The sequence below is a fragment of the Aptenodytes patagonicus genome, chromosome 13 (genome assembly GCF_965638725.1).
Source record: "Aptenodytes patagonicus chromosome 13, bAptPat1.pri.cur, whole genome shotgun sequence".
NCBI lineage: Eukaryota > Metazoa > Chordata > Aves > Sphenisciformes > Spheniscidae > Aptenodytes > Aptenodytes patagonicus.
Genome location: NC_134961.1, coordinates 3230382 through 3256944, shown reverse-complemented (window position 1 = coordinate 3256944; position 26563 = coordinate 3230382). Strand labels below are relative to the sequence as shown.

Sequence of the window (26563 nt, the reverse complement as noted above, 5' to 3'; positions counted from 1 at the left end):
GTCTCTGGCTGCAGGGAGTGCCTGAGCCTGTCAGCTGTACCGGAGGGCAACAGAGACAACACCTGTGTGTGGTGTGACCAGGTGGATGATCTGCTCAGCTTGGTGGCAGAGCTGAAGGAGGAGGTGGAAAGGTTGAGGAGTATCTGGGAGTGTGAGAGGGAGATAGATTGGTGGAGCCGCACCCTACCATCCCTGAGGCAAAGGCAGCAGATGGAGGCTCCACAAGAAGCAGAGGATCCCCTGCCCTCTTGCCACCACGTAGAAGGAGGGGACCTAAGCGATGGGGGGGAATGGAAACAGGTCCCTGCTCGGGGTGCCAGGCGAACCCCCGCCCGGCCTCCCTCACCTTCCCGGTTGCCCTTACAGAACAGATATGGGGCCCTGGAACTTGAGAGCCAGGCAAATGAGGATGTAGACGAAGGTCCATCCAGGGGGTCGCCTAGGGTGAGGCAGTCAGCCCCACACATTATGACTGCCGCTGCTAAGAAAAAAAGGAGGGTAATTGCCATAGGCGATTCCCTTCTGAGGGGAACAGAGGGCCCTATATGCCGACCGGACCCATCCCACAGGGAAGTCTGCTGCCTCCCTGGGGCCCGGGTCAGAGACATCACTAGGAAACTCCCTGGTCTGGTACGGCCTTCTGACTACTACCCGCTGTTGGTTATACAGGCTGGCAGTGATGAGGTTCCAGAGAGAAGTCCTGCAGCGATCAAAAGGCACTTCAGGGCACTGGGACGACTGGTTGAAGGGTCAGGAGCACAGGTAGTGTTTTCCTCTATCCCTACAGTGGCAGGGAAGGATACCGAAAGGAGCAGGAAAACACACCTGATCAACACGTGGCTCAGGGGCTGGTGCCATCGGAGGAATTTTGGCTGTTTTGATCATGGGGAGGTTTACACGGCACTGGGCCTGCTGGCGGCAGACGGAGTTCAGCTGTCTCACAGGGGGAAAAGGATCATCGCTCATGAATTGGCGGGGCTCATTGAGAGGGCTTTAAACTAGGTTCGAAGGGGGAAGGGGATAAAACCAGGCTCACTAGAGATGAGCCTAGGGGTGGCATGCCAATGCTGGGGGCAAAATCGATAGCCCAGCTCAAGTGCATCTACACCAATGCACGCAGCATGGGCGGCAAACAGGAGGAGCTGGAAGCCATCGTGCAGCAGGATAGATATGACTTAGTTGCCGTCACAGAAACATGGTGGGGTGACTCTCACGGTTGGAGTGCTGCAATGGATGGCTATAAACTCTTCAGAAGGGACAGGCGAGGAAGGAGAGGCGGTGGGGTGGCTCTGTATGTTAGGGAGTGTTTTGATTGTCTAGAGCTCAACGATTGTGATGATGATACAGTTGAGTGTTTATGGTTAAGGATGAGGGGGAAGGCCAACGAGGCAGATATCCTGCTGGGAGTCTGTTCTAGACCACCCAACCAGGATGAAGGGGCGGATGAAGCGTTCTACAAGCGGCTGACAGAAGTCTCTCAATCACTAGCCCTTGTTCTCGTGGGGGACTTCAACTTCCCGGACATCTGCTGGAAATACAACATGGCAGAGAGGAAACAGTCTAGGAGGTTCCTGGAGTGTGTGGAAGACAGCTTCCTGACACAGCTGGTAAGTGAGCCTACCAGGGGAGGTGCCTCGCTCGACCTGCTGTTTACAAACAGAGAAGGACTGGTGGGAGATGTGGTGGTCGGAGGCCGTCTTGGGCTTAGCGACCATGAAATGATAGAATTCTCCATTCTTGGTGAAGTAAGGAGGGGGGGCAGCAAAACTGCAACCATGGACTTCCAGAGGGCGGACTTTGGCCTGTTCAGGACGCTGGTTGAGAGAGTCCCTTGGGAGAAGGTCCTGAAGGGCAAAGGGGTCCAGGAAGGCTGGACGATCTTCAAGAAGGAAGTCTTAAAGGCGCAGGAGCAGGCTGTCCCCATACGCCGTAAGAAGAACAGGCGGGGAAGACGACCGGCCTGGCTGAACGGGGAGCTCTTGCTGGGACTCAGGAAAAAAAGGAGAGTTTACCACTTGTGGAAGAAGGGGCAGGCAACTCAAGGAGAGTACAGGGATCTTGTTAGGTTGTGCAGAGAGGAAATGAGAGAGGCAAAAGCCCAGCTAGAACGCAATCTGGCCGCTGTCGTTAAAGACAACAAAAAAAGTTTTTACAAATATATTAATGACAAGAAGAGAGCCAAGGAGAATCTCCATCCTTTATTGGATGCGGGGGGGAACATTGTCACCGAGGATGAGGAACAGGCTGAGGTACTCAATGCCTTCTTTGCCTCAGCCTTTAACAGGCAGACCAGTTATCCTCAGGGTACTCAGCCCCCTGAGCTGGAAGACGAGCAGGATGAACCCCCCATAATCCAAGAGGAAGCAGTTAACGACCTGCTACGCCACCTGGACGCTCACAAGTCTATGGGGCTGGATGGGATCCACCCGAGAGTGCTGAGGGAGCTGGCAGAGGAGCTCACCAAGCCGCTCTCCATCATTTATCAGCAGTTCTGGTTAACGGGGAAGTCCCGGACGACTGGAGGCTTGCCAATGTGACGCCCATCTACAAGAAGGGCCGGAAGGAGGATCCGGGGAACTACAGGCCTGTCAGCCTGACCTCGGTGCCGGGGAAGATTATGGAGCGGTTCATCTTGAGGGCACTCACAAGGCATGTACGGGACAACCAGGGGATCAGGCCCAGCCAGCATGGATTCATGAGAGGCAGGTCCTGCTTGACCAACCTGATCTCCTCCTATGACCAGGTGACCCGCCTAGTGGATGAGGGAAAGGCTGTGGATGTGGTCTACCTGGACTTCAGGAAGGCCTTTGACACCATCTCCCACAGCATTCTCCTAGAGAAACTGGCAGCTCACGGCTTAGACAGGTGTACTCTGCGCTGGGTCAAAAACTGGCTGGATGGCTGGGCCCAGAGAGTTGAGAATGGAGTTAAATCCAGTTGGCGGCCGGTCATGAGCGGTGTTCCCCAGGGCTCAGTTTTGGGGCCGGTCTTGTTCAATATCTTTATCAATCATCTGGATGAGGGGATTGAGTGCACCCTCAGTAAGTTTGCAGACGACACCAAGTTGGGCGGGAGTGTTGATCTGCTCGAGGGTAGGAAGGCTCTGCAGAGGGACCTGGACAGGCTGGATCGATGGGCCCAGGCCAACTGTATGAGATTCAACAAGGCCAAGTGCCGGGTCCTGCACTTCGGCCACAACAACCCCATGCAGCGCTACAGGCTTGGGGAAGAGCGGCTGGAAAGCTGCCCGGCAGAAAAGGACCTGGGGGTGTTGGTCGGCAGCCGGCTGAACGTGAGCCGGCAGTGTGCCCAGGATGCCAAGAAGGCCAATGGCATCCTGGCCTGTATCAGGAATAGTGTGGCCAGCAGGAGCAGGGAAGTGATCGTGCCCCTGTACTCGGCCCTGGTGAGGCCGCGCCTCGAATACTGTGTTCAGTTTTGGGCCCCTCACTACAAGAAGGACGTCGAGGTGCTGGAGCGTGTCCAGAGAAGGGCAACGAGGCTGGTGGAGGGTCTGGAGAACAAGTCTGATGAGGAGCGGCTGAGGGAACTGGGGTTGTTTAGTCTGGAGAAAAGGAGGCTGAGGGGAGACCTCATCGCTCTCTACAACCACCTGAAAGGAGGTTGTAGCGAGGTGGGTGTCGGTCTCTTCTCCCAAGTAACAAGCGATAGGACAAGAGGAAATGGCCTCAGGTTGTGCCAGGGGAGGTTTAGATTGGATGTGAGGAAAAATTTCTTCACTGAAAGGCTTGTCAAGCATTAGAACAGGCTGCCCAGAGAAATGGTTGAGTCCCCATCCCTGGAGGTATTTAAAAGCCCTGTACATGTGGCGCTTAGGGACATGGTGTAGTGGTGGACTTGGCAGTGTTAGGTTTACGGTTGGACTCAATGATCTTAAAGGTCTTTTTCAACCTAAGTGATTCTATGATTCTATGGTCTTTGTCCCCAGAAAATTGATGTAGTTCCATTTGTGCTTTAGCACAACCCAACCAAATGGTGACAGGTCTGTATGAGACTCTGAGCAGTGTCAAAGAGATTGGGAACACAAGACCTACAGGCTTACGCTCAGGATTTGGGTTCTAAACTCCACAATCTGCTTTAAAAAAAATTGTACCATTTTGGACAAAAATTTACATGAAGAACTTTACTCTGTTTCATAGGTGCTGGTTTGAATTATGACGTGAGATATTCTGGCAGATCATTCCACAGCGTGAAGTCCTGTCTTTTTGCGTAATACCAACTGTGTTACAAGTGATGCTGCCTCTCAAGATTTTTTGACGAGAAAGAACAAATGTAGAACTGAGGTTGTCTTAGAAAAGGGGGCTTAAGCGTTAACAGATAAAAAGAGAAAGCAGGTGTTATTTTTCACAGGCAGGTTAGTTGCCTGTGGTAAAGACCTTCTGGTTTGTTTTTTCTTCTCTCTTTTTTTTTTCTCTGTTGTTAATTTCAGGTGTAGCTTCTTGTGTCATTTCTCTTCATCTTCTCGTGACAAAGCAATTTGACAGGAGCTCTAAATCCAGGAGTGCGCTGGATCTAAGGTTTGAGATGGCTTTCTAACCAACCCATCCATCCTCCGCTATGGTGACAGAAAAGGAGAACTGAAAATTATTCAACATCCTGTATGGTAGCCCAGCTGCGTATGGTAGCAGTTTTAGGGGCTGTTTAGATTAAGTCCCATGTTTTCTGTCATCCTGGAACTTGTTGGTTGATCACAATGTTGAAGATTATCTGAAGTTTTACTGAATCTTTTTATGTTAGGTTGTGAAATAATCAACTATAAGAACATCTTGATTTCAGTAAGTTAGCCTCTATGGTAGCGTTATGTAGAGGCTGCTGTGTTACTTATTATCTGAGGCTGTGTTGCTTGAAGTCCCTATTCTCTGGACTCTCTAGACCACAACCAGAGCCCTTAGGTTCTATTGTATATAGGATGAGTTATCTGACAACCTGGCAAGGTAGATATCTAGCTGGCCAACTTGGCAACAAAACTTACTTTTAAGGTGTCCTCAAGTGAACTGCCTTCATTATAATACTAAAAAACACACCCACAGGTCAAGAAGACCCTTGCCCAGGTGAAGACCCTTCCCCTGCGCAAGCATAGTAACAGAAGAGAATGACATAACCAATATTATAATTATATGTAAATCACTAACCAATCATTGTAACTGGGAGTGTACTATCTTATAATTTCCGTGCATAAATATAACGGTGATATAGCCATAGGTGTGCTTGATTTGTGGAAATTCCATCTTGCACCCGGCGCCGCAATAAAGAATGCCTACTTTCTAAAACTCCAAATTGAGTCTTAGAGAGTTTTTCATCTGCCGACTTACGGTAACAACAAGGTTGGTCTAGCATCAGTGTGCTTCATAAAAATGATTTGCACTTCTGTCTGTCTTTGTTCTAAGGATTTTAATACACTTTATTTATTTTATCTTCACAACCAACCCTTCAGTTGCTAAACTGTTGTCTACATTATACAGAAAAGTGTGACAGACATTAAATATGATTTGCATGATTTCAACAGTTTTCTTGAGGAGCGGAATCAGCATTCATGTCCCAAGACAATAGATCTTATTAATCTATCTGGAATTTACCTTCTACTAAGGCAGTTATTTCCCTGTTTTGTTTTTTTCCCCCACATTGTTACTGAAGTAATTATTCATTTCATCCACAGGAGGGTAGCAAGAAGTTTAAAATCGCATATGATACATACTTTAACATTGCAGGGAGCTATTCAAACTTCCAATTTACATTGCAAGGAAAATTCCATTTAAAATCTTCTTTTCATCCCAATCAGCATGAGGAGTCAAAACAGCACTCTTCTTTCCTGAAATGAAAATTTCTGAGAAAATTGGATTTTAAAATGTTGAAATGTTTCATTCCATCTTGGTCCGACAGTTTCTCCTCTCGGGCATGTCACAGTTTGAGTGCTTTGAGTCATTGTCTTCCATATGGAATAGATATTCTGAGTTTTTCTTCTGTGTTGTTTTAACAAGAAAAGAGATGCAACCAACACAGTTAAGACCATACCACACCTAGACCATAAAGGCCAACAGAAGCACAGGAACCCAAGCCTGCCTTTCATGAGGCATTTCATCAGGTCATACAAAATGGATCACTGGAAACTGTCTAAGAATCCAAAATGCGTCAGCTCATTCTGTTCCAATCCAGCATTAAATATTTTCTGGAGAGACAATTTAAAAATGGAAGAAAAATTAAAATGGTCCTTAAAGAAAGCCTCAATCAGTGAGAAGTGAAAAAAACAATGATATGAAATTCCTAAAGATGTCCATTATAGAAGATAATTTTCCCTGATACTCAGTTAACTGTACTTTGCAAAGGCTGCGAGATCCTGTGACCACCAATGTTTAGGTTTATTTTAACAAATGTGCATTAATAATTCCTATTCCTACTGTTGTACTAACATAAAGGAAGAAATTGAGACATTATGGCATGCTGAGATAAAAAGTTTAATCCACTCAGGATTATAAAATGTGTGTATATATATATATATATGCTTTTTAAGGGAAAGTTTTATATATATGCTTTTTAAGGGAAATTAGACTGGCAGGGGATTGGTCAAATGCTTTAAACTACAATTTTTATTTGCATCTAATTACTTTGGGCTTATATGATATGTTTAATGAATGAATATTTGTTTTGCCGATTCTGGTAAGTCAGAAATGCTGTATCATGCAACAGCTCAGCCAAGTCATAGCTCAGTCTAGCTCAGCGTCTTACCACTGATGCATCTCATTTTTGTTGGTAAGTTGAGGCAAAGTAACTTATGATATACTTAAAGGAATGCTGACAGCTTTTCAGAACCAAAATCCACGTTATATAAATGTGTCAGAGTGCTATCAAATCACTTATTCAATCAATAAATACACGTTAGAAAGGGCTATGGCTTATATATTCTTCCATATTATCCAAACAAATATTATGTGAATTGCAATGGAAGTAAGACCACTCCACAAAGAAGAGCTATAGAAACTGAGCTGCAATTGTTATACCCCTGTTAAAAATCTGATCTTCTGTTTAGTTGCTGAGCTTCAGAAAAGTCACAAGCTGTATTGATCATCTGCTTGAACAGAAAGGACTTTTTTGTTTCTTACAGGTCTTTCTTTCATATACCATGTTTTAAAGCCCACGCCAGCTCTATTCTGAAGTGTGGTCAGCACAGCGGAGACCTCAGCATGTATCCAAAACCATTATGTGTCCAAGTGTATTCATGTGAGTCTAGTCCCTTGATATTTCAGCTACATTTTGAACCACCTCCTCATCACCTGCACTCTGACATATGGAAAACATTTCCATCTATTCATGAGCTTCTCTGTTCACAGTAGAAAACTGTGATTTGGCCTTTAGCTTGGGCTGACAGCATGGGTTTGGTGGAAGGGTTCTGAAACAAAACAACATTTTTTAGTAGTTAGTTTCTCACTGCAAATTGCTTAACATGCGGTGCCTGGAGCCATCCTACAGGACAACACGGTGGCTGTACGCTTTCATTTAAGTAATATGCCAGTCCTTCACTCTGGCTCATTGCACATCTCCCTTTGACGGCAAAACATTTTCTTGTCCTTCTAGCATTCGGGATCAATTTTGTTAAATAATCCAATGATAGGATTTGGCTTTGGCAACCTCTCAGAAAAAAAAGCTGTGGTACGCAGCGTCATCTCAGTTTCCCTTGCTATTTATACTAAATTGACACAGAAGTACTGAAGTGACACAATTTATTTCTTAGGAAGATGAACATTGCTCGTAATTAATTTTGTAGATGCTGACACAGAAGTTTCACTCTGGCAATCATTATTGGACATTTTACATCCAAACATCTATGTTATTCACCTATGGGTTCAGTTACCTTGTAATAGATTTCTTTTTTCTAGTATCCTATACCCAAGCAAAAATGTAACATGATCTTTAAGAAATTTGCCTGTGCACTGGGAGAAAAGCAGCAATAGACATGTTAAACTGTTTTTTTCTGACTAGTAATGATTGACCTGGATCCCCAAATCACTGCTAAGCAATGAGAGAGCACATATTTGCTATGCTTGGATTGATATTTCTCAGTTTAGACAGTAGCATTTGAAGCTGCATTGTCAGTGGAAAATACAAAAAGCTTAACTCGAAAAGTACTGAGCCCTTTTAATGAGCCCTCAAGGATGTCAACCGTTGTTTGTCCCATTCTCAGGTGCACACTCTGACACGTCTAAAAACTGGTACTTCTGTCAAAACAGCCAACTAAAGTCCCCACGGGCCTTTCATATCAGTGTCAGTGCTTAGCTCCAAGTATGCAGGAGCTGCCATAGCACATCAAACATGGGGTCCGTCTGGTCCAACAGCCTGTCCCTGGCACTACCTGGCACCACCAGAGGCCTCAGAGGAGTCTCTGTAGTGGACAGTTATCAGTAACCTCTCCAGCAGGGGCCTTCAGGCATTTAGTGACTATTTCTGCATGAGTGACTATTTGTGTATGAGTCTGTATGTCCCACACACAGAAGGAGTTTGAGGTTTGCTTGTTCTTTTAATCTCCTTTAATGCAACTTGTGGATCTCTTCATTGTTCTTCTAATAGAAATCTTTTGGTTTATTCTCTTGTTTTTAAACAAGTTGTTTTAAATAAGTGCCTGAACATTTGGCAGAGTTCCACAGAACAACTGTGTGTGTATGCCTGTGTGTGTATTCAGCATGCTGGTTTTAAACTATCATGTTTTGTTTTAGGGAAGGGGAATATCCTTTATATATCCTATATGCCATCCTTTATTATACAGTATGCCTTTGTTCAGCCTTCTCATGTTTGCTGTATAGTGCGAAGCATTCTGACCTACTCATTCTCTCCCTGTAAAAATTAACTCATTCAGTAAGTAAGTAAGTGTCTTGATCAAGTTTGCTGCATTTCTCAATATTGTTTTAATTTGAATATTTTATTTGCTATTTTTGTTTGGATTTTGACAATGTGACTAGAAGTCAGCAGAATACTTGGGATGGCTTAAGCAGAAATGATGAAGCCCATGGAGCTGTGCGTAGAGCTAACTTACAGAGGGAGATAAATTTCATAATTCAGCTGATCTGAAAAAGGAACGGCCCAGTCTGTCTTCACTGATGCTTTTATTCTTGTTCCTCAAATTGATGCTCATTCTTTCTTACTCATTATTCCTCATTCTTTCTGCTTCAGAGGTAAATTCTCAGCCCTGTTAAAACCAGGGGAATTTTGCAATTCAGCAGAGTCAGGATTTCACACTTCGGGTGAAGATGCTGAAGAAACTGGAACATCTACTGTGGTTCAAGAGATGATGCAAGTAGGTATGTTGGCACCTAAGTGAAATACTACATAGAAATAAAATTTACATTCACCGCTCAACAGCCTTTTGAAGCACCAGGATACCTAATTCCAAAGGCGCCTAAACCATACCTCTGCCTGCAGCTGCCTAAGGTTTGACAGTACGGTGCAAATAAGCATCCCAGACTAAATGTGAGCCAGGGACCTGGCTTTTCACTCCTTCCCTCAGCTGCACAGCCAGACGTAAAGGGGCGACCTCACAGCATACCTACCACATCAGTTTCAGGCACTGTTTCAATTATAGTTTATATAGTTTATATTAAACCGGTATTGCAGGATATTGAAGGACAGAAATCCAGGTCTTCTTTTCCATGCAGGGAAGCGTTCTGATAGCAAACTGTCCCCTTCTATTGGGACAAATGCATTTGTTATAATTTCCTGCAAATTGAAGCCTTTTCAAGGAGAGGCAGTAAGGGTCCTCCCTTCTGAATTGATCTGATTGTTAGACTGTTTGCAAGAGGTGAGAGATACAGATTTATAACCTCTCAGGCAGAGGAAGAAAATGATCCTAGCTTTTTGTTATCTTGGTGAGAATTTTAAATACTGAGCTACTAGAGAAAAGAAAGTTACTGCATCTGTCTCCTTAGATGCGCTTTATATAATAGTCTCTCCTTCACTGACTTGGAGAGCGCTTGAAGGGGAAGACTCAGACTTGTGAAACCCAGAATAAATTGTTTAAGGCCAAGACAAGAGCAGACCCACTTGTTTTGCAGTGTTTCTCGTGGCTGATTCCTGCTCTGCATGCGTCGGTATCATCTTGGGTGTCTGATTTTCATGCATCACAGAGGAAGCCTAGGCTCCCAGCTCAGGACCACGATTTTTCTGGGTGAGACCAGGTGCCCTCAAGGTTACATGTTGCACCACTGCACTACTTGTACAGCCAGATACACTTTTATGTTTCTAGTTTTGAACTTGTTTGCAGTAATACTACTACTACTACTACAAAGAAGCAGCCAGGTTTTATTAGATGGACTGATGTGGCTAGAAAAAAAAAGGCCAAAATCCCAGACTACATAAGCTCTCCCAGTCTAATGTATTCCTTCTTCTTACAAACCTTGCTGACTGTATTCTTGGCAATGGTGCAGTCTCACCAGGAGATTTGGAATGGATCTAAAAAGAAAAGTTATCATTCTTTTTTAAGTAAATTGGGCACAGACAGGTTCTCCCTTAGCACCTCGGTTTGTCACAGCTCTTGGCTGTTCCTGGATGCTGTAACAGACAGGTAATGCCCCTCGGGCAATGCCTGATGAGGTGGTGGGATGCCCAGATGGTCAAGGAGTGACCTACGCTTGTCATACTTGGACAGGTATATGCTGGGAAACAGAGGTGAGATCAGCATCACGGATGGTGCTGACAGTGCAATAGTAGGGCCAACACTAGAGAAAGTGTCAAGGGGGCTGATGAACTTCAGGGCTGTGACAACATTGAGCCCCTCAGCCGGGTTTGCAAGGGGGGGATTTCAGCAATATATGTGCCCCACCGTTAGGAGTAACCCCTGTGGTCTGCTCTGAGGGCAGAGGGGTGCAGTTCATTTCCACTGTGAGGACGCTAAAGGCAGCATTTGTAATGGATGCATGTCCCAAGGGTCCTTAAACACGTGTTTTGCAGGGGCAAGGGTGCTCTGTGCTGGGCGTGGATGGCAAGGGGAGAGCAGCGGGAGCTGCAGCGGGACCCGCGTGGGAGTGGGTCAGGTGCTGCCGGGGCCAGTTGGAGACAGTTCCAGCCAGCTCCAAAGCAGGTGTGAGCAGCCATCGCCTGCCAAAGCTTCGCCAGTCAGGGGAGCCCGCTGCTCCCCGCTGCAGACATGTTGGGTAAGAGAGGCAGGAGGAAGCAGGGAAGGGTAGAAGGAAGCCCATAAGCACTTACAGCCCGGTGTCCCCATGTGGGGACGTGGCAGGGGCGAGCTCCAGCCTGGGGAAACCCCTCCTGGACAGGAGACAGTGAGGTGGAGGCAGCTCCCTGAAGCCCCTGCCCACTGCAGTGATACCAAATAAAAGAAATACTAAGGAGACATACGGTTCTCTTTCTCAAAACAAAGTAGCTAAATGTCATGGTTTAACCTCAGTCGGCAACTGAGCACCACACAGCCGCTTGCTCACTCCTCCCCCCCATCCCTGGCAGGATGGGGGAGAGAATTGGAAAAGCACAAGTGAGAAAAACTTGTGGGTTAAGATAAAAACAGTTTAATAATTGGAATAAAATAATAATAATGTAATAATAATAATAATAATAATAATAATAATAATACACAAAGCAAGTGGTGCACAGCGCAATTGCTCACCACCTGCCAACCGATGCCCAGCCAGTCCCCAGCAGCGGCCTCCCCGGCCAGCTTTCCCCAGTTCATGTACTGAGCATGACGTCACATGGTATGGAATGTCCCTTTGGCCAGTTTGGCTGTGCCCCCTCCCAGCTTCTTGTGCACCTCCAGCCTTCTCAGTGGGTAGAGCATGGGAAATTAAAAAGTCCTTGACTAGTGTAAGCACTACCTAGCAACAACTAAAACATCGGTGTGTTACCAACTTTGTTCTCACCCTAAATCCAAAACACAGCACTGTACCAGCTCCTAGGAAGGAAATTAACTCTATCCCTGCCGAAACCAGGACAGGCAGCCAGAGAGGGAACATCTCTGTTGGGGGAACCGAAGAGGGGTGATGGGGTGGCAGGGCCTGGGTGGGTGGGGAGGGGGAGGCGAGTGTGTGCAGCCCCTCTGTGACACGGTCTGGGGTCACAGTGGTGACAGCCCCCATTCCCCATCGTGACCAGCATCCGCCCCACACACCCCGGCGAGGCTGAGGGGACTCCAGGTGCTGGGGGCTGCTCTCGCCACCTCTCTGCTCCGGAGGAGCTGCTCTGCAGTGAGGAGGAGAAGGCAGAGAGAGGCAGCACAGCAGCACTGGGGGTGGTGAAGGGCATAGGAGGAGGAGGCGGAGAGCAGAGAGGACGAGGAGCCTTTTTGCAGGAAGCAAGAAAGCCATCGGCCAGCCACCTGCTGCAGTTGTTGACCTGGAGCAAGGGTGGAACTAAGATGGCAAACGTCCTCTTCGTGCGGCCTCACTTGTCTCCAACAACTGGGAAGCTCAAGAGTTCCGGTAAGGCCTTCAGACCCAATTTCAGGAGTGGTGGCTGGTCAAGGACATCTCTGAAACCAGGCATGGAAACCCCGAGGGCTGTGGGGGTGGCTGCTCGGGACCGGTGACTGCAAGGAGGGACCTGCTTGACCATCCCCCTAAGGACTGAGGGGCTGATTTGGCAGCCGGTTCTCTTCCTGACGCAGCCCCTGCCTTCCTGGGGCACCCCAGGCAGAAGTCCCTGGCCCCAAAGGGCTGCTCCTTGCCTGGTGGTGGGCATTGCCCACCCTGAGCTCATGTCCGAGTGGAAGAGCTGAAGGTGTTCGTGAGCCGTGCGGAGTCGGTGTGTTCGGAGATGCGACACAGGGAAGCTGGCCCCTGCTGGGGGGACACCAGGGCCTGCCCTGAGCCTCCAAGACCATGCCCTCACTGGCGTGGCAATCCACTGAGGTTTCCCGTGGCAGTGGGTCACACCCTGGAGAGCTGCACCTGAAAGCAAAGGAGCTCTCTTGGAGGCAGGCTGAGGTGTCCTTTGGTTCTTGCCGGGCTCTAAAGAGACCATCCAAAATGCTTGTGTTAGAAATGCATCGGTCCTTGGACAGGAGTGGGCTGAATGGTTTTGAGGTTGCTGCCTCGGAGCATGACATGTCTTTCCCTTGTTTTTCCAGAGTTCGCAAATATTTGGGCCAGCGCATCGTGTTACCTCAGACAACAGCTGGCCCTCCACCAGGTGGGACTTACCTCCTCCTCCTCCCCTCACATCCCGATGAAGGTTGATGAAGTCCTGACAGCCCTTTGCCATGGAGTGCAATTGTTCTTGCCCTCCTTTGAAAGCAGGATCAATGCTCCAGCACGACACTGCAATGCACAGATGTGCGACGGACCACCTCCTCTGTCCATTCAGATGTACAATAAGGCCTAGCGTCGGAAAAAGGGCTGGGCTTTTTCTGGGGCTTCTGGAGTCCCCACAGTCAGAGTTGCATGACAAAACGGAAGCCTGGGACACTCGAGGCTTTATTCCAAGTGTGGGATCCCCCCCGCCTTTTATCTTGTTGAGCCAAAGGATGTTTGTCAACTTTTCCTGAACTATCTGGTTCTTCATGGGCGAAGGGGAGTGTGAGGGAAAAGCGCAGACCCTGTTTCTCTTCTCCCAAGGTTTCCAAAGAGCCCACCTTGCTCCTTCGTACCTCAGGCCTGGGCGGGGCACTAAGCACCATCACCGTTCTCTGACAAGTCATCCGTCTGTCCCTCCAAGACTTCTTCTGATCCGCCATCTCACCTCTTTCAGGCTGTCCGCATTCCTGGACTTGGGACTTTTGTGGTTGTCAGAGAGCGAGTAGCCAGCACGGAGAAGGATCTGGTGGTTGTGGAGAGACCCGTGTTTCATCTTGCAAACGCTATTGCGCGGGATCATGACCTCCGATATAGTTACATAGACGTTCCTGGTAAGCAGAAAGACTGTATGCAGCGCTTGCCCCTGAGCAGAGTGGGGAGGTGTGCTCTGCTCTCCAGAGGTGACTGAGCGGAGTACCAAACTCCCGCTGCAGTCCTGAGAGCAGCTTCAGCTCGACAAAACCAGCCTGCTGTGAAAAGGACCCTGCCTACCTATTTGTTTTAAATAATCACCAGAGCGTCCTCTGGTGATGCAGCATGACAGCACGCTCTCTTTGACCTGCTTCAACAACAGGTTTCCTTCCAGTTTTATTGGTGCTGTGTCTTCTCATTACATGGCGTTTCAACTCTTGCTCCCTCTTTCTGCTGCACTAGGCCTCGTACAGGCAAATGCCAGGGCTCTTCCCGGCTCTCACAGCCTCTTTGCAAGGGGGAAAAGCAGGGGAAACCCAGGGAGGAAAGACGGTTTGTTCCAAAACCCAAGTGACCACGATGCCTGTGCTTTCTAGTCGCTGCTGCCATTGCAGCAGCCGTCGTAGGACCCTGGGGGGCACCAAGAGCTTGGGTCTGTGTTTGGGGTTCGTTTCTCTCTAACGACAAAGAGAGCACCGCGTGTGGGCACGGCTCTGATGGCCTGGCACCCTCCAGCTTGCCGTGGGACCTGGCGCCTGTCTCCCCACCTTGTCCTGCAGTCATGGCTCTTCTTCCTGCCAAGCGCCTGAGACTCTTTCTTTCCCTTTCTGTATCAGAGAAACCATAGCTGTCCGCTCCGCACCTCACTTTCCACTTCCAACAGGAAGGGGCGACCCGAGCTTCTCCTCAGAGGCGCTGTACCAGCTGGACAACTCAGTAGCAATGCGTTGCCTGAGGGCCTGGAAGCTGCAGACCTTTGACTGTAGCCTGCTTAGCAGCTCTGCAAGTTCATGTGTTCCTCTTCTCTTGTTTTTCAGGTCATCAACATTTTGAGCAACTGCCGTACGCTCGGATAGCCTCAGACAACGCTGTCTCTGAGAGCACGGTGCAGCTTTGCATGGACAGGACCATGCGTCTTTTCCGTGTCTGCCTAGAGAACAGGAGGAACGTTGCCCTCGTTTGGAGGGACGTGGGCATGCTGATCATCGAGGGAAAAGACGTAAAAATGAGATTTTACACTGACTTTTTGAAAAGGCTGAACGGGACCGGCAAGATGTTGCAAGCTGTTCTCGAGGTAGGGTTTTCATTTTCCCAGCGCCACTCCTGGTTATTCTGAAACGCGTTCTGGGGGCTGGGGGGCTGCTTTCTCCTGGCCTGCCATGCCTTGTTCAGCCACTTGGGCTCCTCGTGGTCTACAGTACAGCAGGCGCTCTGTAGAGCACTCCCTTTGCGTGCAATGGTCTGGCTTTGCAAGAGACACCCCCAGAGGGGCCTCGCTTTGTGACAAAAGGCCAGCCTTGATGGTGGGGAGCGCTGCTTGCCCCACTCTCGGGGTAGGGAGCAGAGGCACAGGCAGAGCAAGGCTTGCTGAGGCCAGAGCCCTTGGGCTGCTCTGGCTCTTTGCTTGCATTGGTCTATGGTGGACTGAGCAGCCAGCCCTTCCCAGTGTCCCCATCTCCCGTCACCTGTCTCCATCCTCGTTGCAGATGCCAGAGATGAAGGACTCGGTCATCTCACGCCATGACACTGCTGCTTCCCAGACCTCTTCTGGACGTGTTATCATCCTACCAGGGTATGTTTGCTCCTGCAGCCCTTGGCTGAGCAAGCGAGCAGCTTCTCAGCTCGTGCTTGGGAGGGCTGCCTTGCCAGGCGCTGAGAACTGTACTCGTGACGGCATTGAGGACCGAGTGTTTCAGAGGCCTTGTTGGCAGGGAACTCCCTGCTTGCTCTTGTTCAGTTTGACTTCATTTGGAGGCACATGGGACAGGGACAATGCTTTATGCATCTGTCCTACTGTGAACCTAGAGGGGCATTTAGACAACTTTTTCCACCAGGTTTCTCCTGCCCTTTTTCTTTCCTGTGCGTGAGACTGCCTTCTGCTTGGGGCCAAGGGGTAGAGGCGTGGTTACTTGTCCAAACAGGAGCTTGCATCTGGTGGGGTCCTCCAGAGCTCTGTCTCGTGCCAATGTTGCTGTGCAGTGCCATCGACGACTGAGGGGAGGGAGGTGACTCCTTATAGCTGCAAAGGCATTAATCTGCGAGGCTCTGCAAGAAACTTGGAGGACAAGATCAGAATTCAAAAGGGTGTTGGATGATCAGCGCACTAGAGAGCAGTCTGCTCTCCATGCGCACTGTGAGTAAGAGAGGAATCATTTTCCCCAGAAGCAGCAAGGGGGCTTTGTGGGAGGACGACCATTCTCACGGGAAGGATGGAAGAACACCGGCACAGGCTGACGGGGCCTCGCCTGCCCCTCCAGGCACTGGAGTTCCTCCTCTGGTCCTCCGGGATGGGCTGCTTGGGAAACAATGCGGTGTCTGTCCTTCAGGCTGGTGCCTTCTTCCTCTTTCCAGGTACAAGCTTGAGACGGTGCCTCAAATGCCAACAGCGAAAGCAGACCTGACGGGACATGTGAAGGCCGCCCCAGAGCAGGGCTGGGGAAAAGGTGATGGCAGTGGAAAGAAAGGTAAGGGACCAGCGGGTTGCTGGCAGGGGGCTGTAGGTTTTCCTTCCTCCGCGTCCGGAGGGGATTAGAGCCTAGGTTACCCCAGGATGCCTGGAAGAGGGAGAGGCACCTCCTGTCACTCTCTGTACCCATTATGGTAAAGCTCCAGTGACCCACTGCGGAACAAGGTCTCAGGACAGCCCTGCACCACAAATGGCCGCTGGGGCTGCGGAAGGACACCTTCCCAGTGGCCTCCACTCCCCAGCCTGTGCTGCAAACAGTGCAACGCTCTAACCTTGCTTCTTCCCACCATATTCTCAAATGTCTCCGAAGCAATGCCTTTGGTGTGAACGTGCCCCAGCAGCAAACCTGTGCGCGTGGGACCAGTCCAGAAATCCAAGAGCCGGCTCCTCTTGTGCTAAATGATTCCCCTCCCCAGAATGACTCTTGGAGACCACCAGCATCTCCCAGGGAGCCCGCCATTTCAGCACATGCCTGAGAGAAAGCCGTCAAAACAGTTTTCCCCAGGCAATAATGGTGCACTGTAGGCATGAGGAGCTGGACAAAAAAACAGTGTCGGAAAAGGCCTAAGACCTCCCAGGAAACATGGCTTTCATCCAAAGGGATGAAAAGGGCCACCTGCATCAGGGTTACCACAGGCTTGAGCAGACCTGCACGTCACTCTCGTTGGAACTGCGACACAATAGGCACCCAGTTCCCAGAACAACACCAAGATACTGTCCTGAAGAATCGTCTCTTTTCCTGTTTCTAGAGGATCTTGCCGAGAAGCGTCTCCTTCGTCGAGCAAGGCTTTCTCCAAAGCGGTTACCCGCGATGACTGTAAAGTCAGAGCAGGGTCAGAAAGCTGAGGGGAGTGAGCCTCGTGCCAGGTGAGACGCTTGCAAAAATGGATGAGGGTGACCCCGTGCTCTCGTCTCGGTGGGAGTGCGATGTTTCTCCTGGACACAGAGGCTAGACGAACTCCAAGTGCGGTTATCCCACGTCCCACTAACTAATGGTTTCTTGGTGCATGGCAAGCATCTTCTAGCTTCTTGGGAGACTCTGCCGGCAGCACCATTTCTTTCTGTGCTCCTCCTGGTGTGCAGATCTGTTGAGTAACTAACTGCAAATGCTCATTCCAGGAGCGGAAGGTCTTTCTGGCTTTCCCTTCAGACGGAAATGACCCCGACCTTTCTGTTTGCTGAGAACAGTGCTCTGCAGTTAGTTACTGCAGAGGATCCCTCCGATTAACCAGAAGCCTCTTCTATGCTCACACCTGTCTTATGGCCTGCAAAAGAGAAGGGCCAAAGAGAGCTCAGCAGCAGGATTGCTTTTCTCACGGGGTCGTGTCCTCCTCCTTTTGACACTGCGTCCCCGGCGCCCAATGTGCTTGTACAGCCTGTGAGCGCTCTGTATTTTGGACCACTGAGCAGACTTCAGTGCCCTGACCCGGAGGGCGTAGCGGTACCTCCGAGCATGGGACCCTGTTCCTCTCGTTGCTCCAGCAAGAGAGGGCCTAGACCTGGGCATCCTGAGTTTTAGTGGGGCTGTTGGGCACATGTGAGTCTGACAGCTTGGGGTCTTCTCTGTCTCTGTGGACTTGATCACAAGGAGGCAAGTAGAGCGCATTCTGCTGCAGAAGGAGGTGCGCCACTTGGAAGCACAAGATGCAGAACCAGCTCCTCCTGCGCTCCTGCCAACGCACCCTGTTGTGTCTTTGCAGGCAGCTACCGGCCATCCAGGGGAGGTCCTTGAAGGAAAAGGAGGAGAAAGAGAAACTAATTCCTCCGGTCAAACCCAGAACAGTAGACTTCGTTGCCAGAACTATTGAGAGGAGAGAAAAGGTACCTGACATGGGCTGCTGCAGTGAGCGTGTGGTACTGGACTGTAAAGAAGCACCGCTCCATGCACGCCGATTCTCACAAGATCCTTCACTCTGTGTTCACGGAACCACTGACTAGTTGCTTTGGTGCTTAGCTGAAGAGAGGCGGGTTACTCTGCCATTTCACTGCCATTAGCCGCATGAAACACACCCAAAGACCTTACTTGTGGATGTTTCTGTCGGCAACGTGACTGCAGGGCTTGTCTGGGATAGCCAGCTGCCAGGTGGTTTTTAGCCTGGTGGTCGCTTAGCTCCCTGGTCATTACAGACAGGCTCTTTGGTGGAGCCTGCAGGAACCTGGGAGCAAACCAGCATGGACAGAAAGGCAGAAGAGAAGGGGCAGAAGGGAGGGTAGGAATGAAAACAGCTCAGCCCTCTGCAGGGCAGACTAAGCTGCCTGCTGTTGCCTTTTGGTCTCCCTCCAGAATAAACACTCGAAGACGAAGGAGAAGCTTCCAGAACACATCCAGAAATACTTGGCTGAAAAGGAAAAGAAGAAAACAGAGCTGGCGGAAGACCAAAAAAGTAAACGGCAAACCCCGCCAGCGACCAAAGCGAAGGCTAAGAGAGAAAAGGGGACGCCCAAAGCGAAGGCTAAGAGACAAGAGGAGACGCAGAGGAGCCAGGTACTTTGAATTCCTGCAGAAAAAGAGCACTTTCTCCTCCAGGGGGGCTGAGATTGCAAGGTACCTCTAGCACCCAAGCCGTCATAGGAGCGTTGCTGCAGCAGAGCTGGGCGGGTGACTGCTGCCTTTCCCGAGCAAGAGGGGTGACAGGGCGTTGTAGTGAAACCCTGGTGACACTCAGGCGTCACCCCAAGGGAGTGCTGAGGTCCGTCTCCTGGTTTTCCCCGTCCCGCTAGCATCCCTGCCAGAAGTGGTCAGGGGGTCTGCATGCTGGGAAGCAGCACCCTCCGGGTGCGGGGCTGTTGTATGAGAGTCTCTTCCTGCGCAGGAATCCAGTTCCTCTGAGCAATCGTCAGTCAGCCCCCCGACTAGCACGGAGACGGGGGAGTCCAGCCCCGACCTCCTGGAGACGATGATGGAGGAGTGGGAAGAGGCCAGAGAAGAGCCACCCACAGTCCACGAGGATGACGCTGTCCCCCCTAAGCGGTAAGAGTGCGCCAGCTCCAGCCAAGGCCTGGGGCAGTGGGGTGGTGGTGAGCCACCGGTGGTGGGTCAAGGAAGCCAACCGCTGAGCCACGGGGCTGCACAGAGCGCCCGGGGATTTCTCCAGCCATGGGAAGGAGCTGGGTTAGAGCCCGATGGCAGGGGCCAAAGCCGGGGCTTGCAACTCCTCCTGCCTCAAAGGGGCTGTGGGGCCGAATGGGGCCACGTATGTGTGGGGCTGGGTGCGGGAAGAGGCAGGAGGGTCACGGCTGAAGGGTCAGAGAGACTTTGTCCTTGCTGTTGCAGGAGCCTTTCCCCACGGACACACCGGGCCCTGTGGGAGGTGGTGACGTGCATCCTGGGGCAGGTCGCCCGCAATGGCAGGGGGCAGAGGGATGACCAGATGGATCTGCAGGACAAGCTCAAGTGGTAAATCTCTCCAGACACGGGCAGTGCTTCCTCTCCCGCAGTGCCCTTCCTCCCGCCCCCCGCAGCACCAGGGGAGAGAGGTGCTTTCCTGGCATCAGCCTCTCGGCAGAGCTGCCTTCTGCAGCCGCGGCAGGCACCCAGCTTGGGAGCCCCGGCTGGAGAGCAGTCTCCCTGTGCTCACACCACCTCCTCCCGCTGTGTGTCTGCAGCGAGCTGGCAGTGCTGCAGTGGCGTCGGTCGGGGAAAGAGGCACGCAGCAGCCAACAACTGCGGGAAGCTGCACCCCAACCTGCACCCCCTGCTAGGCCAGGGAAGAGGAGGGCAGGACCGGTACGTGGTATGGGCTCCTGGAGGGACTGTGTCGTATCCACCTGTAGAAAAGCATAGTTCTACGGATGTCATGTCTTACAAGACGCCTTGCCGTCTGCTTAGCTGAAGGCTGAAGCACTTCTCCCGAGAATTTCTCAAGAGGCAGCAGGTCGTTCTGTCCATTTAGAAGACAGCCTTCACTTCGGTCATCCCCAGAAACACCCAAAGACTTGATTTGGTGGTGTTTGTAATGGCGACGGCACTGCCAGGCTTGTCTGGGATCGCAAGCAGCTGGGTTGCTTTCAGCCCCATGGTCACCTGGCTCAGGGGTCATTGCAGAAAGGCTCTGCGGTCGGGCCTGTGAGGACTGCGAGCAAAGCAGGGCTGACGGAGAGGCTGAAAAGAAGGGGCAGGAGGGAGGGGGAGACCTAAAATCCCCGCAGCCCTCCGCCGGGGAGACTAACACTGCCTGCTGCTGCATTGCCATGGCCCTGCAGGCACAGCCCCGCGTGTGCACGGAGGAGGAACGACGCAAGCTCTGGGACTCCTTGCGCAAGAAGTACCAGCAGAAGGCAAGGGCAAAAGTGGCACCCCCGAAGGCTTGGAAAGAAGAGCGAGAGCAATGGGAGGCCCAGGTACTGCAGGCAGTGAAAAACAATTAGGAAAGGAGCATTCCTCTCCTGCCGGGGGGGCCAAGGTGGGAAGGTCCCTGAGCCCTAGGAGCGTGGGGGCTGACTGTCCTGTGTGGGGCCGTACCAGCTCGAGGCACCTTCTCTGCTGCCCAGCAACATCTCCCGTGCTCACCCCTCTCTCTCTGTGCAGGGCTCCTGCATTCCTGACACTCCAGAGTGGTGGGGAGAGGGCAGAAAAGAGCCATCCGTGGAGGATGAGGAGAGCCCAGAGGACAAGCTGAGTCTTTGCCTTTCAGGGTCCTCACCTCTGAAAAGGTGAGTGTGGGCCAGCTTCAGGCCAGACCTGGGCCAGCTGGGGGCTGGTGACCCAGCTGTGGGTGGGGGAAGCAAATCCCAGAGCCTCGGGGCTGGATACAGACAGCATCCTCTCCTTTCTTGTGCCATGGCAATGGCACGGGTCAGTCCCCGATGCCAGGTGCTGCTCTGCAGCCCCAAGCACAGCCGGCACCGAGGGGGCTGTGAGGTTGAATGGGACCGTGGGGGTGGGGGCAACTGGGAGAGGGGAGAGGCAGGAGGGTCTCGGTTGAGATGTGAGACTTTGTCCTTGCTGCGGTAGGAGCCTTTCCCCATGGACCTACTGGGCTTTGCGAGGAGCAGCGACCCGCCTCCTTGAGAAGGTAGAGGGAAGAGCCCATTGCCGTGGTGGTGAGGAGTCGTCCCTCAGGTAAGGATCTCCAAACATGCCCAGTGTTTGGCCCTGGCCGGCAGTGCCCTTTCTTCCTTTGACTCCCCGCAGCCCCTGGGCAAAGAGGGTCTTTTCCTGACAGCCCTCGTGGCGTGGAGAGCAGCAGGCTGGGATTGCATTACAGGGACTACGGGCCTGCTCTCTCCAGACAGAAGCAGATCCCACCACGTGTGTCCTGACTAGACTTGTAGAGTTGCTCTGCACCTCCCTGTGCATACAAGACTACAGAGCTTTGTTTTCAACTCCGCAGCTCTGGGGAGCAGATCTAGTCCACATCGGCGAGTGCCAGGAGAGCCTCTCGGGCACAGAGGCTCCTGAGAGAGATGTCCAGCAAGAGCCTCCTCCAGCATGACAAGCGCCAGTGCCGGCCAGCCAGGCTGTTATCACCAACGCTTCCTTCTGTTCAGTAAAGCCCCATCTGCAAACCACTGGGTCTGACACTGTGGGTCTTTCATCGGTGGCTGTGAAATGTGCACTCGACAGTGGGTGAGCTTTGGTGGGGCAGGGAAAGGCCACTGCAGGGAAGAGGGCTGGAGCTTCAGTCCTGCTCCACGGGCAGCCCTCTCCCAAGGCTTTGCTGTACCGGCTTGGCTGCAGCCCTGCTCTTTGTGGCCCGTGTGCCTCCTGGTCTCTGGCAGTCTGCCCTGCTGCGGCTGCACGTCCCTGCTGAGGAGGGGATTTTCCTCGGGGGGAGAGGACAGGCAGAGGAGGAGGAGGAGGAGGAGAAGGAAGAGTAGTGCTGGGCACCCAGGGGAGCAGAGCTGCAGGGGGAAGCATCCGTGGACTCGCACAGTGGGGCACCCAGGCCAGCGCTGTCAGGGGTACCCAGAGCTGTGCAGGCACCACCGTGTGCCGCAGGGCCAATGAAACCCCAGGCAGGAACCGTTATGGGGGAGGGGCCAGCTTTTCAGCTGGGTAGCTTGACTCTGCCAAAGCTCTGCTCAGGCTCCCAAGCCTTTTGTTCGACACCTCCTGGTTAGAAAGGCAGGGTGGAGCTGAGGTGAGATGGGGACACCTCCGAAAACTCCTCTCCAGACACCTGGGTTGCCACAATGCATGCAACAGGGGGCCTGAGAGCGGGCTGTACAGTAGGAGGGAAGGAAGCTCGGAACTGCTGGCTTTTGGGCACCCTGCCCGGGCTCCGCAGGGACTCCATGCAGGCGGTGGCAGTGACGCTTCCAGAGCCCAGGCAGGCTTAACGGCGCTCCATGAGATTGGGTCAGTCTGTTAATGCTCTGCAGGCTATTTTTTCCTGAAAAGCCCTGATTTTGCGGGGACCTGACTTTGCCTACATAGAAATATACCATTTCCATTTTACACTGCTGAATTGCTGTGCCTTTCTCATGGCACCCAGGGACCTCCCAGTGCCTTGCTGTGCATCCCAGGGCCTGCCAGGGCGGGCAGCAGGCAGCCAATGGCGCCTCCTTGGGCACTGCCACCCCTGAGGAGCAGCAGGGTCTCCTGATGGGCAGGGGAGGATCAGGCACCTTTGGACATGCTGCTTCCTCCTCGGGGGCTCCCAGCACCAACCTAGAAAGCATTTCTGCACCCACCTCTCCCATTGCCCCGGCCAGGAAAGCTCTTTCCCCTGGTCCCCACTACTGAAGTGCCAGCAGGGCTGGGGAGCGGGTAGCTGGGCTGCAAGCAGAGAGAAAGGCTGGGTGAGACGCCAAGCCCCTGCCGTGCCTCGCCCCGCGCCATGTCCGATGCCCCAGTGCAGGGCTGAAGGCTGATAGCAGCCGCACAGCCTCAGCGCTGACCGTGGGGCTCCCTGAGATGAAGAAAGCTGTGGCACGGCCAGGAGCCAGCCCTCCGGTTCGTGAGGAGAGAGCCGAGAGCAGGAGACCAAGCAATGATCTCTGGTGGGCTGAGGTGAGCCTCAGGGCAGAGCCCCTCGCTCCAGGGGAAAGGGCACCACGCTGCCCTTCGCTGCTCCGAGCCTCCTGCTTGGGCCTGGCAGGGGACACGTGCACGCTGGACTCCTGTAGTGGCCTACAAAAATGTTGCTGGCCTCACAAGAGCAGCTAACACAGACCACAAACTAACACTCCCTGTCCACAGCCACCCGAGAACATCCACCTCTTTTTAAACGCACAAGTATTAATTCACCAGGATGCAGTGGAATAAAACACGGTGTCGGATGGCATGCAACGTCACCGTCTCTTGATTTGGTAGGTGAAGTGGACAGCAGCAAGGAGCCCATCTGAAGGAGCAGGGTGTCACTGCTTCGCGCTGGAGAGGTGCAAAACGAAGAGACGGTCCCTGTCCGAAAGGGACCGCGGTCTCCGTACGTGCTGAGAGACTACGGGTGGATGTGCAGAGGGAGCAAGGGGCTCCTCAGAGGCCCGACACCCACAGGGTGTGGGTCGGGGTTGCAGCCCAGGGGGGACTGGTTTTTTATTTACTACTACTACTTTTTCAGCACAAAGACAACGAGCCGTGTTTCATGGGATGTTAAGTTTCCAGGCTATCCGACATGTCAAAAACATTGCCAAAACAGTAGCTGCTCACTTAATAGTATCTACTTAGAGTAAGGCAGCAGGCTGTAAATCCAAATATAGAGCATTTAAATACAGAAATAAAGTAATTGGCAATGTATCCTCCTTTTATCCAAAACCAGATTTGGTCATAACTACAAGCCTCTCCAACTATTACACATCCCAGCTTTAAGATCAAAAAATGACAACTCATATAGCAAGACACGCTTTTGTCTGACATCACAAAATCAAGTGCATGCTGGACCTGACACTCAGAGCTGATCTTGAGTTAGCTGTTGATCACTTAAGCTTAGTCTCGTGCTAAAGTGCTTTCATGCTGAATGGAGATACATATATTTAAGAGAGGTGAAAGGCACAGCCAGGCCTCATGAAGATTTATGACTGTAGCTCACTGGTGTTCACCGACTTTCCAGAATTGGTATCAAGATCACCTCTGCCAAACGGCAGAATAAAGAGAAGTGTCTCCTCCCTATCTAGCTTAAATGCCTCTTGACTGTGTGCCAAGAACTCCAGCTGTACCTCACTTACAAGGAAGACCAAAGGCTTCAGAAGCATTTTTTTTTTTTTTTGAATACACATCCATAGTCTAATTAATAGTTTGACTGCAAACTACAGAGCACGCTGAGATCTGATATACCAAAGATAACAAGCTATCAGAAAGAGACTTCAGGAATAACTGTCTAATTTGAAGTCACCCTATGCATAATTCAGGTCTGTCATCTTAAAAAGAATACCGGCATTGCATTGTGACAAGACTGTAAGGCAACTCACTGAGCTGCTAGCTTCTTGGTTTGACAGCGAAAGAAGTACAAATACCTTAGGCTTGTTTGGGTGTGCTCGCACAACGCTGGTAGATACAGGAGATCCAAAGATATCACTTGTCTTCCCACCAGGTGGATTCATGCGTGGACGAGGCTGAGCAGAACTAGAATCCTCAAAAATACCGCTTTCTTTTCCCCCTGCAAGGCAGTTGTTAGCTTTTTTTCTAGATGACTTAGTTTTACCACACTATATTAAAAAAATTTTAAAAAGATATGAGTTCAAAGACTTCTAGGACCCTACTGCCTAGAGACTTACTTTTGCTTGCCTGAAGATACTAGTTGAAATCCTTTGTTACAAGAATTCACTAGAGGATCTCAGATTCACCGCTGTACTTGCTGCAGCTAACTGATGACACAGCTTTAGAATAGAAGCAGTTTCCTTTCATCTTTTCCTAGACCTCAACTCGAAAAGAATTAGACTTGGATGATGTGCTAAGAAGTCTGTGAACATGTAGATCACCGAAATATTCATATATTCAGCAGTCTGAATAGATTTATTGTTCAAGCCCACTCAATTTGTAAAAATGCAACTAAAAAAGACAGACAGATCACAGTGTTCCACTTTAGGAATACGAAACCAGTTCTGTGCTGCAATTCAGAGCCCAACTGTGCTGAAGGAGGTGGCTGCTCTTACCTGGAGGGTTTGTTCTTTTTGGAATGTTTTGAGGTTCTTCTGATGCTCCAAAGATATTGGATGCCATCCGGTGTGGCCTGCTTGAAGAAGAAACTTCTTCTGTGTTCCCAAAGAGATTACTAGAACCTCCTCCAGGGGGCTTCAACACCCTACATTGCAGAATGAGAGAAGCGAGAGAGAAAAGTTTGTTTGAAATTTACAGCATTCAACGTATTTGATGTCCCCTCCCCATTCTCCCTTGTATGTTATGAATAACTACTCTGATCTGAAGTTACTTCAGGTAATTCTGCTACGTCCATGAAGTATTTACTTTTCAAGAGCTGTTCTAATAAAATATTCTCAAGTTCAGCACAAATATTGCCAGCCTCCTTTGTCAGTCAATTTGATCATTATGTTACCTACGATTACTTGGAATGGTCATAACAGTGCCACCAGAACAAATGGCCATGCTAACTGTGGTCTTCCAGAAGCAACAGGAGATTAAGACGTACAACTCTGGTTAGCCTTTTAAAAATAACCATTACAGAATCAGACTTTCTGCAAAACTGCACGCACTGACTTTGTACCTGTAACACAATTGAAACCCACTGACTTTTAGTTAAAAGCAGACATTTCATAACTACAAAAAAAAATTTGCTAGTTTCTACAGTAGCTAATATGATAACCAGTGGTTGAGTTTAGAATGGAAAAGTGGAATGCCAAGAAGCCAAATTTTTAGTGGTCAAGATGGAAATCCCTTACAACCAAAGCTCTGCGCTTCGGTGTATCAAACAGATCCTCATAAAAATTGGAGGTTACAACAGAAATGGACTGACTTCTTGAAAACCTACCAGAAGTCATGCTTGTCCTTAAGTAGTAAGTCCACAGTTAATACCTATGCCTTGCTCAACAGACTTCAGGTCCTGTCCTGAAAAGGAACTGAACTACTGCGTGGGAGTAGAATCAGTGGAATTAATTGGACAATTAACAGAAAAAGCATGGGAAAGCAATGAATACCTAGGTATCAAAAATAATTTTTGCAGTTATGTCTGCTTGACCAATTACCCACAATCTTAGCAACTGAGCAATAGTAACAGGTGAGTTATACCTCTTCTAATTTGAATACTTGGTCTGGGACCTA

General features: G+C 50.6%; 1 protein-coding gene across 1 annotated transcript in view; it reads right to left on the bottom strand.

The window, feature by feature from the left end:
* Nucleotides 1–26563, bottom strand: part of LOC143166675 (protein cramped-like) — a 60689-nt gene that overhangs the window by 29387 nt on the left and 4739 nt on the right. Inside the window, exon 3 of the mRNA XM_076351265.1 lies at nucleotides 25444–25554. Within this exon, the coding sequence (XP_076207380.1) occupies nucleotides 25444–25554 (111 nt within the window). The remainder of the gene's footprint in view (nucleotides 1–25443; nucleotides 25555–26563) is intronic.